This window comes from Spodoptera frugiperda, chromosome 25 (genome assembly GCF_023101765.2).
Source record: "Spodoptera frugiperda isolate SF20-4 chromosome 25, AGI-APGP_CSIRO_Sfru_2.0, whole genome shotgun sequence".
Taxonomy (NCBI): domain Eukaryota; kingdom Metazoa; phylum Arthropoda; class Insecta; order Lepidoptera; family Noctuidae; genus Spodoptera; species Spodoptera frugiperda.
The window spans coordinates 3721469-3737349 of NC_064236.1; the positions used below are offsets into that span (position 1 = coordinate 3721469).

General features: G+C 36.3%; 2 protein-coding genes and 1 long non-coding RNA gene across 7 annotated transcripts in view; 2 read left to right on the forward strand and 1 right to left on the reverse strand.

The window, feature by feature from the left end:
• Positions 1–15881, forward strand: part of LOC118273290 (otoferlin) — a 194821-nt gene that overhangs the window by 35129 nt on the left and 143811 nt on the right. For all 5 annotated transcript variants that reach the window (XM_050704330.1, XM_050704328.1, XM_035590223.2 and 2 more), the window contains exon 2: positions 2891–2949. In XM_050704330.1, the coding sequence (XP_050560287.1) occupies positions 2891–2949 (59 nt within the window). The remainder of the gene's footprint in view (positions 1–2890; positions 2950–15881) is intronic.
• Positions 5768–8418, forward strand: LOC126912415 (uncharacterized). The gene has a single exon (XM_050704371.1). It carries the CDS (start codon positions 5979–5981, stop codon positions 7248–7250), a length of 1272 nt encoding a protein of 423 aa, XP_050560328.1. The 5' UTR covers positions 5768–5978; the 3' UTR covers positions 7251–8418.
• LOC126912419 (uncharacterized) overlaps positions 10859–15881 on the reverse strand; it is a 217829-nt gene continuing 212806 nt past the window's right edge. The window contains exons 2-3 of the long non-coding RNA XR_007707126.1: positions 11473–12013; positions 10859–11323 (exon numbers count right to left, since the gene is read on the reverse strand). This is a non-coding gene — a long non-coding RNA (uncharacterized LOC126912419). The remainder of the gene's footprint in view (positions 11324–11472; positions 12014–15881) is intronic.

Genomic DNA, 15881 nt, shown 5'->3' on the forward strand with positions numbered 1-15881 from the left:
CCTTTTAATAGGCTTTCTAACTTTTTTTGCTAGAAGACTCTAATGCATGTTGCAAAAGTAACCGAAGCGAAATTTAATTAACAGTGAAGCTAAATTTATTTGTGTAGCTCGGTGTCTCGCTTGTAAACTTTATAAGGATAATAGGTTATAATTCTGGGTAATTTTTAAGGTACCTATATATAGTTAAAAAAGTCATTGGAATCGACTCAACAAATATCTTACTAATTTTATACCTTGTTTGTGAGTTTATCACGTCAAAAGTGTCACGGCTGAAGGGATTAGGATGAAATCTGAAACCAAGCTAGATGATGATTTGAAATAACACTTAGAATGCGAGTGAAGCCGATTTCAGAAGCTAGCGTGTAGCAATATTCACGTTTCGTATTACACGAATGTTATTGTATATCAACTTACGTCTTTGTCTCATAAGCCCCCTGCTTACTACTAATTTCCTACTCTGAAATATAAATACCAGGCTTGCTAGCAAAACTGCACTTACTTTCATAAAGGAAAAATAAAGGCGCTCACTATAAGTAATAGGATACGGCTGACAGCTGACATCACACATATATTTTGATTACGTAGCCCTGTACTGGGTATAAGCACACAACATACCTATTATACTGGACCATACGAACAAATAAGTTGGTAATGATTTCACCGAAATTGAGACGACGGCTTTTCGCCTAGTTCGCTTTATTTTTGCGATCGTTTTTGTTTATTTGCTAGTTATCGATATTATTATTTGTTATAATAAAAAACTTATAACTAACACCAATGGTTAAAAGTGGGTGTACATTGTATAGCGGCATTACGTACCGTAATGTGCATCTCAGCCTACCCCTTCGGGAATAAAAGGCGTGACGTTGTATATTGAAATAAAAGTATATGAAATAATCGAATATATGTATATAACTCAATAGCGTTTTTTTTTTTTGATGAGGAATATCATCCGATGACTTCTCCTACTTTGGGTGAGGCGAGGAGTGTCAGCCTCTTACTGACTAAAAACCCCGTCCCTACTTCTACCAGAGCCTCGGTGAACCCAGTAGTCTGCAGCTCCGGATCGTATAACTCGATCGTGTAAGGTTATTATTATACTAAGCAAAATCCAACTAATCTACATAATCTGTACCGTATATAATATCTGGGTATAACCGCTCTCTCAAATAAATCTTAAACTTATCTAAAATATGATATATAACTTCTGCCTCTATCAAATATATCTTATCAGTATATTTTTTCCAATTCGGGAACGAATTCTCTAAATGTAGTAAATCTTTTTTTTTAACGTTTGTAAGTCTGCGTTTGGCCACCAACCCGTTTACTGCCAGGACGGCGAAGCGAAGATGTGGCCGAGGATGGAGCACACATACTTAGAAAGTACCTATTTACTCTGACCTTGAAAAGACCCAGGCAGTATAATTTCTCAGGAAAAATTGAATAAAATAAAATCTTAACTAAAAATCAAAGTAGAGCTTTTCTCCATTAATTTTATTTACGTGAGTAAACCGTGATTTTTATTTAATTGAGTAAGTATGTCTCAGTATAGTTATTATAAAACTATCGTGACAAATGTAGTGATTCTTACAATTACTGCTAGGCAGTTTATATTAAAATATTTTAATATAGACCTGTAGGTGTTGTTAGACAAATAAATTATAATATATTTTGATATAAACCAGTAACTACACCATCGCAATAAATTCAACTAATTTTCTCTAGCCACTTCTGAACGAATAAAAAAAAATATTAAAAAGAAAATTCATTATGATACTCCTACACTCCTCTTCTGCTACAAACACACGTAGAACTTCTTAAAATAATTGTTTATTTACTTTGAATTAAACCATTTTAGATAAAGTAGAACAACAATGTAGAACCACCATTAGACATCAATGGAAAGCAATTCCGCCCTAACGAAATAATGATATTTCACAGTTATTATTATATTTTATGCTTTTATATTTTTTGTTACAAGTAATTTTCCTTTCTAAAGAAATCACCACAGTTTTCCTCGTTGGTAACCGTTTGCTATCATTATGGTGTACTATTACTCCCATTCATCTCATAGATTGATTATATTATTTTCTTTTAAGATTGTGAAACAAGTTTCCATTTTATTTTATCTATTCATTATTACAGGCGTTACAAGTGTGGGAGATCCATGTTTAGGCAGTTACACCGCGGCCTCACAGAAAACGGACGTGAAACAACGCTTGCGTTGTGTTTCGTTGAATACGAAAGAAGCATGGCTCTCCCATACTTATACGACCCTTCCACACGAAATATTCATTTTGATCAAAATACTCACAAAAATTCAATATCACCTATATTCCATTGTCTGGTTTCATGAAAGGTAATAAGCAACTTTTCAGTCCGACAAAAGACTTTTACTGCTTTACAAAATGCAGTTATAAGTTTTCTGTTTCGAAAAATATAAAGGACGGCGAAGAAGCCATGTAACCAAATTCGATTTTAATTACTGAGACAAAAGTACTTTTGCGAAAAACCGATATTGACCTGTCGACTCTTTGTATTATTTAAAACAAATCCTTACTATATAGGTAGGTAGCTCGGGTATTACGAACATTAATATTATTGTATTTCACAAAGAAAATATACGCATGTAAAAACATTGGAGGTTATAATATTATCGACGTGATCAATAGGCGGAGGAAAGCTCTTTCCTATAGTCTATCTAAAAGTGTATCTATAGTCTATCTAAAAGTGATAATTTTGTATTTTGCCTTATTGATCAAAATATTGCTGTGCCTGACAGGGTCCATAATGATGACCATTTATTGTATTTCCTGTGTACATTATGGATGCAATAAATAATTGAATACTTGAAAGGAAAATTAAATATGTATTTTTTTGTTTGTTGCAGGATCCAACAAGTACTCGTCTGTACTTCTTCATGCAGATGAAATCATATTTGTTAACCAGGTACGTATCTATGGTCAGTCAGTACTAATCTAAAAAACAAATCGTCGTAGCGCATAGTGTATTATTGACTGAATAAAATTATGAAAATAATCATCGAACATTAAAGAAAGCAATATAAACATATTCCTTATTCTTTCAGTTAAAAATCAAATCTTTTCTTAACGAAAATGTTTAATTTTTAACGAAATAGACCGGCTACAGGTGATATGAGTGTCCATGGGCGTCTCTGATCTCTTACCGTGAAATTATCAGTCTGATTGTGTGTCACCTCTGATCACCTATGGTCAAATCACATTTAATTTAACAAGCACGGATCCGGCACGGCTTGAGGCTACCGCAAGCTGCCAGCGTGCTTATAGTTCGACGCCCGCGAGGTGCAAGCTAGCAGTCGGCGCACCGAGGCGACCGTTGCGACGTTGTTTCGCTTGCGCCTGGCGGGCGGGTCGCTACCACCCAGCTCGCTATGGGCAAGTAGTAAGCACGTAGTAAACACGTAGCCAGCACATTTACAGCGTACGGTCCGTACGCTGGAAGTGCGCCTAGGCGTTTCAACTACAACTGAAGAGAAACTTGCGCTGGCCACCCACCATCGGCTTTTTTGTATTGACGTTATGAAATATAACATACGACATACGATTTAAGGGATAATTTAATTGCTGGGTTGGACTGTGCGTGTTTTGTCTTTACATAATCAGCTCTCTCTGATAAATGATATTTAGATGGTGTGAAATAAGTAGACATAAAACTATATGTATGACCTTGACACAATTTGTCGAATGTCAGTGTCAATTCTAATTCTATGTACCTATACATTGACTTTTCCCTTTACTTCGCTTTTTACCAATTACTAGGTACATTTATTTTTATCACCAGAATAGCTTCAAACAACACTGTATTGAAGTACATATGTCATGTATCGTCGTCGTGTACTGCATAGTCTACACTACATTTGGTCCGACTCAATTAGTGAAATAAGGGTTGAAATCACTGAATTTCAAGCGAGGCACGTACCTACCAATTAGGACTGGAATTAATTGGGTGTCTGGTAACAGAACTTTGTTTGTCGCTTGTATGAAACCTTTGATCATTGACAGGCCAGGCAAAGGTGTGGTGTATGAACACTTTGAGCCACCACAGCGCTATTGTGTTCAATGGGCTATTAGGTAATTCTGTAACTTTTGGGTTTGTGGTAAAAAATATGAAAAATGGTTAATTATTTTCCTGTTCTGTACCCTTAGTACGAGTTTGTTTTACGTTTAAAGTAATCGAAACAAGAGCGCGTTCGGTGTTTTGATTGGCCGGCTCGAATAAAGAAACCAATCAGATCGCACTCCCATTTTGATTACTTTTAACATAAAACAAACTCATAATAAGGGCACTGGTTCCCGCAACTTTTACGTTTTTTCCTTGACGACAACTATAACGTACTTAAGTTATAAAATACCATTTTTTATGTGGTTTTAATGTAAAATAAAAGCTCTTCTCGTTTCTTTCCGAATGAATTTCCAAGAAAGGTGTGACATTTCCGCCAGCTAAGGCAATTGTTTGGAGTTTTCTTTATACAGATATCGTGTTAAGATGAACTTCCAATGTTACCAAAGGGAAAGTTTAGGAATAGAAATCTATTACAAAATGTCGTGGCGGCCTGGAGGCTTAAGACGCCTGCTTCTCATGCATGGGAATGCGGTTTTGAAACCTATCAACGGCAAATACCAATGTGACTTTTCCGATTTATAAGTACATTCTAAGATTATTTAGACACCACTGACAAACGGTGAAGGAAAACATAGTGAGGAAACCTGGGCTCATAATTTCTTATTATAAGTTTGAAATTGCCAAGCCGCCTTGAGCAAGCGTGGTGCTTATACCTTCTCCGTGGGAGAACAGGCTTTATTCAACAGTAGCCACTTATAGACTGTTGATGATGATTAATTAATTATAAAATATTAGAACCAAAGAAACCAAACTATTAATAATACAGGATTCTAAACCTAATCTTTGTTTAAATTAGGTTTAAAACTGTATGAACTGAGTAGGTATATATTAAAACTATGACCAGAAGGTAAGGCAGAGGCACCAAAATCCAACTGCGATTAGCCATGTCTTCCAAGCGTGGGGATTATAAAGCAAAACCCTTTTAAAAATGCCTTTATATACGTTAATACATCTGCTGTCTGTCAACTGATACTATCATTACTTATATTAATGGTGGTATAACGCATACGTACTTGTTGCTATGTTGACGAGTACTCATATGGGTATAAATTTGTAATCTTCAACAAGCCCACCAGAGCGCAAGCCCACCAGGTTATTAAAGAAAAACCTAGCTTAGCCTAGTATAGCTTATTCAACAATAGCCTGGTCGGAGAAACCTACCGCATTCCTTCCGAACGAACCTTATTGAGCCCCCTATAGGGGTAGGGGGATTGAGGGCTCAATAAGGTTCGTTCACAAGGATCGGCGCACCATGTTCCATTGGGATCAGGGTTTCCAGATTTCATAGCCATATCAAGCCACCTTCTAGTCTAAATATCTTCATCTATCTTGTACACAAAGTACTTAGTATAGTAGATAAACATATCTATACTAATATTATAAAGCTGAAGATTTTGTTTGTTTGATTGTTTGTTTGTTTGAACGCGCTAATCTCTGGAACTACTGGACCGATTTGAATTTTTTTTTGAATAGTGCATTTATCGAGGAAGGCTATAGGCTATAAAACATCACGCTATGATCAATAGGAGCCAAGCAGAGCGGGTGAAACCGCGCGGAAGTAGCTAGTATTAGATAAACTCAGCGTCATTATATATCAATATCGTTAACAAGACGCGAGACTTCATAGACGTGTACTTTGCCTTTAATAATAATGTAATATCTTAATAACTTACAATAATTGTTACTATAAAATTAACTGCAGTGTCAGTTCGAAAGTAAAGTGTGTCGCGAGTGTGATTTTACAATTTATACTTACTTATATTGTGCAAGATGAACTAAATATTTCTTGGTTATAACATATATCTGTGTTAGTTATGTCTAACCAAACAGCTTCCCCTTTCGGGCGTAGCCAACTATTGCAGCGAAGTCCTCCACCGACTCCAAATCAACCAGAACCAGTTCAACCTATTGAGCAAATTCCACCTCAAGCTCCAGCCGTGTTGGCTGGTGAGTTACCCCCTGAAGTTGTTTCAACACCAGATATCCAGAAATGGATTGGGTCAATAGACGCCGTTCTCACTGAGGTCTGCACCATAGTCTCAGAAGGGAAAATGAACAACGATCAAAAGCAGCGTGTCTCCGCCCTTTGTCGCAACGTTTTAAAGGGGACAAGTCAAATGGCCGTAGAATATCAAGCTTTAAAGCAAAAAACCATCCAAGCGCACCACACAGTACTGCATCTAAAAGAACAGCTGGACCTTGCAGAATCTATTAAGGTGATCAAAAATACTATAATCGACAAATTATCGCCTTCTGACATAACCTCTTCATCTTACGCTAACATAGTAAAAAAAAGTTCCGAAACCCTCATCCGTCCAGCAAATCTGAGTTCTGTGGCCATCTATCCTTGCGACAAGACGAGAACAAGCGAAGACACAAAGTCACTTGTTCAGAAAATTATTTCGCCTGAAGAACTAAAGCTTCATGTCCGTGGCCTAAAAAAAGTCAGAAACGGGGGTGTACTTATTAGGACCGAGAACAAAGGAGATATTGAAAAGCTCAGGAATTCAACGAAACTGATGTCATCTGGCCTTACGGTAGAAGAAACCCCCAAGCGCCGACCTAGGATTGCTGTCGTTGGAGTTCCAGTAGCACTTACTGAAAGAGAAGTATTTGACTGCATCTATGAGCAAAACCTTTCGGAGAAATTGGCAAATAGTACTCGAGAGTCCTTTCTTGCTACTGTCAAATTGAGCCATAAGTCAGGTAAGAAAGGTCTTCCCACTTGCAATTATATATTAGAAGTTTCTGCTGCCGTCAGGAAAATACTCATAAACCAAGGCCGGATTTTTATAAACTGGACTTCTTGCCCTGTAAGAGATTTCACACTAGTTACAAGATGCTTCAACTGCCAGCAGTTTGGCCATGCAGCCAAGTTTTGTCGTGAAACTAGTCCTACGTGCAACCACTGTGGGGAGACTGGGCATTCCCACAAGGAGTGTAACAGTAAATCTTCTCCGCCTCAATGTGCGACGTGCAAGCGCTTCAAGAAGAAATGTGACCATCAGACTGGTGACGCAGAGTGTCCGGCGCGTAAATATGCCGAGATTAATTATATCAATTCGATTGACTATGAAGGCGCCTAAGAGCGCCCCGGACAGTTTATTTAGTAGCACTTAGTTATTGTCTCGTAAGTTAAAAGTTACTCTATATTTTATTAATTTAGTAATTAGTTTTTATGGCCAGTCAGCTAATCACTGATCTGGATGAATTTTCTGTGTCTGAAGCCAATACCTGTAATGTAGAAGATTGTAAACTTCTTCTTCCTTCTGGGGAAAATACGCTTACGCTACTAACTCAAAATATTCGCAGTATTAATCGCAACATGGATGGCTTTGAAGTTCTATTAGAAAGTCTTGACATTAACTGTGATGTTATTGTCCTAACAGAATGTTGGCTATCTTCTCAGACAGCCAATTTACCTTCTCTTGACGGCTACTGCACTCACAAAACAAATTCAAACATGAATCAGAATGATGGTGTAGTGGTGTACATCAAAAACAACTTAAAAGTTCTAGTGGAAGAGCCCAGAGTTCAAAATAGTAACTGTTTAGTAATTAAAATTATTCCGGATACTGTAATTATGGCCATTTATAGGCCACCGTCTCAAAACATTGACAGCTTCTTGGACTCACTTGATGTAAACTTAAAACATTTATCTGCTTTTAAGAACATTATATTAATGGGTGACATAAATATTAATATTGCTTCTGAGAGAGCAGATACACATGTACATAACTACCTAAATATTTGTTCATTTCATGGTCTTTTACCAACCCATTATTATCCCACGCACCAGTCTGGGTCATGTTTGGATCATTTCATCATAAAAACCCGACATCCGAACAAAACATTAGTCACCAATTCATCGCTTACGGACCATCAAGCTATTTTGCTAACAATACAAAAATCCTCACCTAGAAAAAACTGCATGCGTAGCTTTTTAAAAATTGATATGACTAATCTTGCACGTGCCATTCGCGACATCGACTTTGACCCTGTTTACGATACTAATGACGCAAATATTTCATTACAGTATTTTATAAATGCGCTACAACATGCGATAAACAAAAATACAATTACCAAAATAACGTCTAGAAGGTATAAATCGATCAAACCGTGGATCACTCCAGGTCTCGTTCGTTGTATACGGCATAGGGACAAACTACACCAAAAGTCAAAACTTGCACCTGATAATGAAATACTTTCTATTTCATATAAAAGGTATAGAAACTTTTGTAACAACCTTTTAAAAAAGTTAAATATCAACACGAGAAGAATGAGTTACAGAAGGCAGGAAAAAACAGTAAACTCGTTTGGAAATTTATTAAAACAAATACTTTTCGATCGAAAAATCCTGAACCCCCACTCGAATTACTGTCTTCAGAAATAAACCCATTAGTAGCCGCAAATAAAGTAAATAGTTTTTTTGCTAACATTGGCAAAACCTTAGCTGAAAAATCCTTGAACCATAGTACTTATCCCCACCAACCATTGTCGGCTGTAAATACCCCTACGAAAACATCAAAATCTTTTGTTTTATTAAACACTGACGTCAATGAAATTTTAAGGATAATTACAGGGTTAAAGGACGATTGCGCTGTTGGGTGGGATGGCATTCCTAATAACATACTGAAAAGGTTTAAACACCTTCTTGCTCCTCCATTGACCCATATTTTTCAGTCATGTTTGTCTAAAGGAATCTTTCCCAAACCGCTTAAAAAAGCAGTAGTTACGCCAGTTTTCAAAGCGGGAGATAAAAACTGTGTTAACAACTATAGACCCATTTCAGTATTAACAGGTCTCTCAAAAATTTTAGAAAAAATTATAAATAGTAGATTAATAGATTATCTTGAAATTAACAATTTGCTTTCAAATAACCAATTTGGATTTAGACCAAAAAGATCGACTAACCAAGCAGTTCACAGACTGTCCGAATACATTAGTACTAACCTTGACAAGGGTATGCATACCATTGGGATTTTCCTGGACCTCGCTAAAGCTTTTGACACAATTTCTTGTTCTATGTTACTACACAAGCTTGAAAAACTTGGAATAAGAGGCGAACAACTTCAGTTGTTCACCGATTATCTTAGAGATCGTCAACAATGCGTTAAAATAGGTCAGTACACAAGTTCTGAGATGGAAAATAGTGGTTTCGGAATACCTCAAGGAAGTATTTTGGGACCTACATTGTTTTTAATTTACATTAATGATTTATGTAGTTTGGTCCTTCGTAATGGGCTAATATTATCATATGCGGATGACACAGCCCTATTGTTTTCCGCTGAATCTCAAAGTGAAACATATGAATATGCCCAAAACGGTTTTAATGTTGTGTCAAATTGGCTTCATCAAAATCTTCTAACATTAAATATAGATAAAACTAAATATATTTCATTCTCAATTAGAAACATTAATCCACCGCTTACTAACCTAGATATATTTGCACATAATTGCAATTCTGCTAATATTGCTTGTACTTGTCCCACTTTAGTTAAAGCTGACCACATAAAATATCTAGGTGTTACGATTGACACGAATCTAAATTTCCGTAAACACATCGAGTTACTATGCAAAAGAGTGCGTAAATTAATGTACATTTTTAAGAACCTACGCCACATAGCCGACTATAAGTTAATTAAACAGGTTTATTTGGCTCTGTGTCAGTCTGTTCTCACCTATTGTATTACATCATGGGGTGGAACTGCAAAGTCTATCTTGCTTCCTCTGGAACGCGCTCAAAGAGCAATTCTAAAGGTTGCTACCTTCCGCCCTTTTAGGTTTCCCACACACCAACTATACACTGCATGTAAAATACTAACAGTGCGCCAACTATTTATATTGCAAACCATACTTTATCAGCACTCTGAGCTTCCTTTCGACCCAGTATCCCAAACCAGGAGGAGGAAAGATTTGGTTTGCTTTGAACCACAGACAAGACATGCATTTGCACATAGATTTTACGTATTTTTAGGACCATTTTTGTACAACAAGGTCAACAAGATACTAAATATATATAGTGTAAATTATTATAAATGTAGTACATTGTTATCAGAGTATCTACTAAATCTTGATTACGCAGACACAGAAAAACTATTGGAAGTTTTAGTATGAATGTAAGATTAGTTTGTAAGTTGTTATTCTATTTTTGTACACATGCACCTAAATTGATAGTCTTGTAAGTGATGACCCGAAACACAGGTTTTTATAAACCTAGCTCGGGCAAGTCGCTAATTATACATAAGTCTAGGTTAAAAAGTAAATTTTCCTATAGTTCCTAAATATTGGTAAGTTACTTATTAAGTTATTCCTAGTGCACTAGCATAATCATTGATTAATACTTATTTGTGGCTGTTTCATGTAAATTATTTTGTGAAATAATGAAATAAAGGATTATTTATTTACTAGCTTTTGCCCGCGACTTCGTTCGCGTGGAATAGTGACTTCCGGCAAATTTTTGGTTTTAACCACATAGTTCCCGATCTCGCGGGATCTCTTCAAAAATGAGATGTGGAAGATATTCCAGGGAACTCTTCAAAAATCAACATAATGAGCTCTGCGTTTGAATTTAATAGATGTATACTCACTTAGGGCATTGAAAAAATAGTTTAAAAACGGACTTAAACTAACTTAAAACTAAAGAAAGCTACGAATTACGAATTTATAACAATTAAAAAACTATATTACAACCTATCCTCTATGCTATAATAACCAAGCTTAAACTAAATAATTTAAAAGAAACGACTTAAATCTAATCTAATAAAAAAAAAATTAGACTTACAATTTTATTAAAAAACTAACTACAGTAACTACTAATAATCGATATCAAACTAAACCTACGTTAAATAGTTTAACCAAAAAACCAGGAAAACCCAACAAATAAACTTATTAATTGACAAATACAACGAAACCAATTTAGAATATACGAAACAGCAGGACCACTACAGACAAATAATCATACGACTGATAATACACTTTTTCTACGATAGTACCGAAGCGCTCGGCCGATACCCAACCAAATGAATGTAACGAAACCATAGCGCGATCTATTTCGATCTATCGAGGATAAAGACAACTTGGATTATTTATTTATACTCCGTTCGGGCATTTTCTTTGTACTAAAAGTTTAATTATATTGATATTATTTTTTTCATACCTTTTTACTATTTATTTACTTTTTTCGATGAATTAAAACAATAACATGAACCGAAGTCGTGTAACGATCGACATAGAATTATCTATACTCCGTTAGAGCATTTTCTTTGTACTAAATGTTTTATTATATTGATATTATTTTTTTCATACCTTTTTACTATTTATTTACTTTTTTTCGATAAATTTAAACAATAACATGAACCGAAGTCGTGTAACGATCGACATAGAATTATTTATAAATAATTTATTTCTTATTTATATTTTTTGATTTTTGAAATAAAAATATATCTATGTCCTTTCTAAGGTTCTAAACTATATCTGTACCAAATTTCAACCAAATCCGTCAAATAGTTGCGGAGATTAATGGTATAAGCATAGAATGTTCGACGTGATTCTTTAATTTGACATAACTTTTTTATTTATGAACCGATTGACATGAAACAAACACTAAATGTAAATTTAAGCATCCCACAATATATTCGTGAAAACCACATCCAACTCGGATCAGCCGTTTCTGAGATTAGCGCGCACAGACGAACAGACAAACAGACAAACAGACAAACAGACAAACAGACAAACAGACAAACAGACAAACAGACAAAAAAAAGTTAATTACATTTTTGGGTTCGACATCGACATAACAATAACCCCTGCTATTTTTTTTATTTTTATTTTCAATGTACAGACAACACTTTTCTACGATTTTATTATATGTATAGATTTATTTATTTATTATATTTATTTATTATACCAGCTCTCTATGGGAAATAATTCAGAGAACTTAAGCAAGGTTATGTCTTGAAACCAAATTAGTTAGTAGGTTGGTTAAAGTTTAACAAGCGGCACCTCTGACAGATTACAGACAATTGTAACTTTCTCCTTGAAATCTTCAAGAACCAGTCACTCCTTGACGCATTTACAAGGTCACTGGTCTTGCAAGTTTAGGTAAACTATAAACTTAATCTTAATACGCCAGTCAGTATTAACTTAAACTTTGAGGTTTACGTTTGTGTTTTGATGGCGTTTATGATACTGAGAATGATGAATACCGTTTAATTAGCAGTACCCTTAGTACGAATTTCCTTTACGAATAAGTAATCGAAACGAGATCGCGTCTGGCGCTCTGATTGGCCGGCGCGAGTGTACCATCCAATCTAAAGGTTACTGATTGGTTGATTTATTCGAGCTAGCCAATCAGAGCGCTCTCGTTTCGATTACTTTAAACGTAAAGAAAACTCATACTAAGGGTACAGTTTTGGGTATGTTGTGATAAGTTGTCATTTGGGACCAGAAGTCGGTATATTAGCACCAGTCAGATATCAGTTAGGTATTTGGTAGTTTTGTTGTTCTATCTATAGTTAGACGTGTCTTGAATTAAGCCACGGAATCTTTGGTTGCTACGTCGTGTCGAATGACAACAACAACATATCATCATCATGTCGGGATCACCACTTTAGGGAATCTGGTTATATATTTCTACCACCAAGCTCTATTATACTACTGCGCACCATGGAGGTTGGGATTTTAGAAAAAAAAAGTATTTAAGACCGAATCGACTGCCTGTTTATCTGCAACTAAAAGCGTCGTGGGCGCAGCCACGTTACGCTACACACACATTTACAAATGCTTATTGTGCACTTTGTGTACACCGTTCTTTACGAAAGCAAATTCCCACCGCCTCACTAAATTCTATTAGTAACAATCTTTCAAACACTCAAATACACCCATCTAAGTATGACTCACCCATCAAATATTAATACAAATTCTTCAAAATCGAACATAGAGAAACGACTCAAAGTAGTACAAATAAATAAATATATAACGGAATACCTACGGTAATATGTCGGGACCGTATCGCAGCACGTTACACCAAGTTTATGAGCCATTAGGACACGATATAGGCCAGCCGCTATCGAATTAATTGTAGTTTCGCTCGAAATTGTACCTATTCGCATTTACTATGGAACCATCACAATATATTACGTTCGCATACAAGAGTTGTGATGTTAAAAGCTTTTGAGAATTGGTTTTAAAAATAAATTAATGTACTTTTTTAAGTATATGTATGTAGTGACTAGATTGGCGATATATGATAGAAGGGCTAAATTAAAAGTACCTTTGACCGAGGCGCTTGCATGAAAAGACATGACTATTGATGAAGCAAAAGAGGTTTGTAAGAATAGTAGCAATTGGCGTTCTATTGTCTCTGCCTACTATTGTCTCCGGCCGAGTAGTTGCAAGTGAGGTGGTTGAGCAGGAGACTAAAAACCGCCTCGTTCCTACTTCTGTTTTTCTACTAGATAATTCCTTATCTCATTTATTTGTTTAATAGAAAAATCATGCAACAATTTTACAGTTAAAGCCAATATGTTATTGTAGACTATAATCTATCTTTGTAGAAAATTTAATTCAAATCAGTACCCTTAGTACAAGGCAGAAACGATAGCGAGTTCGGGGCTCTGATTGACCGGTTCGAATAAACCGACCAATCAGAGCGCCGATCGCGCTCTCGTTTCGATTACGTAAAGCAATCTCGAAAAAACTACTGGACAGTACCTAAGGGTACTGTCCAGTAGTTTTTTAGAATGAGTACCAAACGGTTTTTTTTTATGGAATAGGTGGTAAACGAGCACACGAGTCACCTGATGGTAAACGATCAGCGCTGCCCATGAACACCCGCAACACCAGAGGTGTCGGCCACCAGAGATGGTGGTGTGAGTCACAGGTGCGTTGCCGGCCTAAATAGGAAATAGACCGGTATATAGGAAAATTTTGCATTTATAATATTATTACTTTGTCCTTCTATAAGCAGATCTTGGTCTCCGGTCCACCGCGACCGGGGTAGTTTATCGATAAGTCATAAATATGCATAGAGCCCGGCTCGAATCGGCTTCCACACAAGCCTCTAATCCATTCTTTCGAACGAACGTTGTAAAACCTGTCCGGATAAAATCTGTACTTGATACATAGCATTATTTGCCTGGCAGCCATAAAAATTGAGGCTTCATATATCAAAAAGTATAACCACATTGAATATTCTATTTAAATCAGGTATCTCTCGGGGGAATTGTATTAATTTTAGATTAGAATTTGTTTATGGGAATATCTCTTTGTCCGTGTTTTTTTTTTCTATTGTGTATTTTTATTGGATGGAGTAAATAGGCAAACACTGTTGGTTTATAGTTTAACGTGGTAGCCTTTTTTTGGTGACAGGGGGAATCCTTCAAAAGGCACCTAGCTTTTCGGGGATAAAAGACTAGGGAGTGTGGGATTTTTACCTCACTAAAACCACCCCGGTGGCCACCCTCTACACCTGTAAGAGGCACCGGGTCCTCTTAATAGACTTGCTCCGGAGCCCCATGGTGCAACGCGTGTTACGGCACTTCCCTAGGGAGACGTGTGTCTCCCATGAGCCTTGCTGTGCAAGTTGCACGGCAGCACGTGACCACTGTGCCACCGTCTTCCCTGAGGTCACTCTGGAGATTTAAGATGACCCCTTCTAATGCTAAGGGCGTGTGTTTGAAACTTACCAACGGCAAGAACAGAACCAATGTAACTTTTTCAATTCAATATAATATACTTTCTAAGATAATTTAGACACCGCTGACAAACGGTGGAGAAAAACATCGGTCAGACTCTTACAGACTAAAAACCTTCTCGAGTACGAGTACAGTAAAGAAGGGCTAAATTAAAAGTAGCTTTGACCGAGGCGCTTGCATGAAAAGACATGACTGTTGATAAAGCAAAAGAGGTTTGTAAGAATAGTAGCAATTGGCGTTCTATTGTCTCTGCCTACTATTGTCTCCGGCCGAGTAGTTGCAAGTGAGGTGGTTGAGCAGGAGACTAAAAACCGCCTCGTTCCTACTTCTGTTTTTCGAGCCGGAGCCCCGGTAACCGATACAGTTCGCGGCTTTGGGATACTAAATGACTTAGGTGGCTGTACATTATTGATCAACAAAGATACCAATTTTACTAGATTAAACACCCATCTTATGGATAGACATCTGACCAGAACCCATGTTCTTTTTCCGGTTGATATGTAATAAGTTATTTAAGAGTTAGTTCACTATCGTAATGGCTCAACATTAGATTCTCATGGGTGTACATAACCAGTTTATCATGATCTCTCTTTCTTTTATCGTTCCGTATCTTCAACGGTCAGTTTATACTGGTGTTGTATAGGTTGATATGTAGCCATGCCTATCCAATTTTCTTTTAGATTGTTGCGGATCCCAGTAAAAGGATAATCTATTTGGTTCAGCTGAAATATCTACAAGTTTGTGTTGTAACTGGAATAACGTGGAATAAACCATCTTGTGTTTTATTGTGTGTTTAGTAGATAATAGTATTTTGTTATGTTAATATAATTATGGTGTTACAATGGGTGATTTTTATGACGACGTTTGTTTTTTATAGGTAATTCAAGAACGAATGAACGAATTTAAACGTACAATGTAATGTCTAGATACTTTTCCCTAGGTTTGTAACATATATATATAACCCTCTTTTAGATTGTAAATGGATCCAGTGTCATACTTCGAGAACAGTTTCAGATTGCA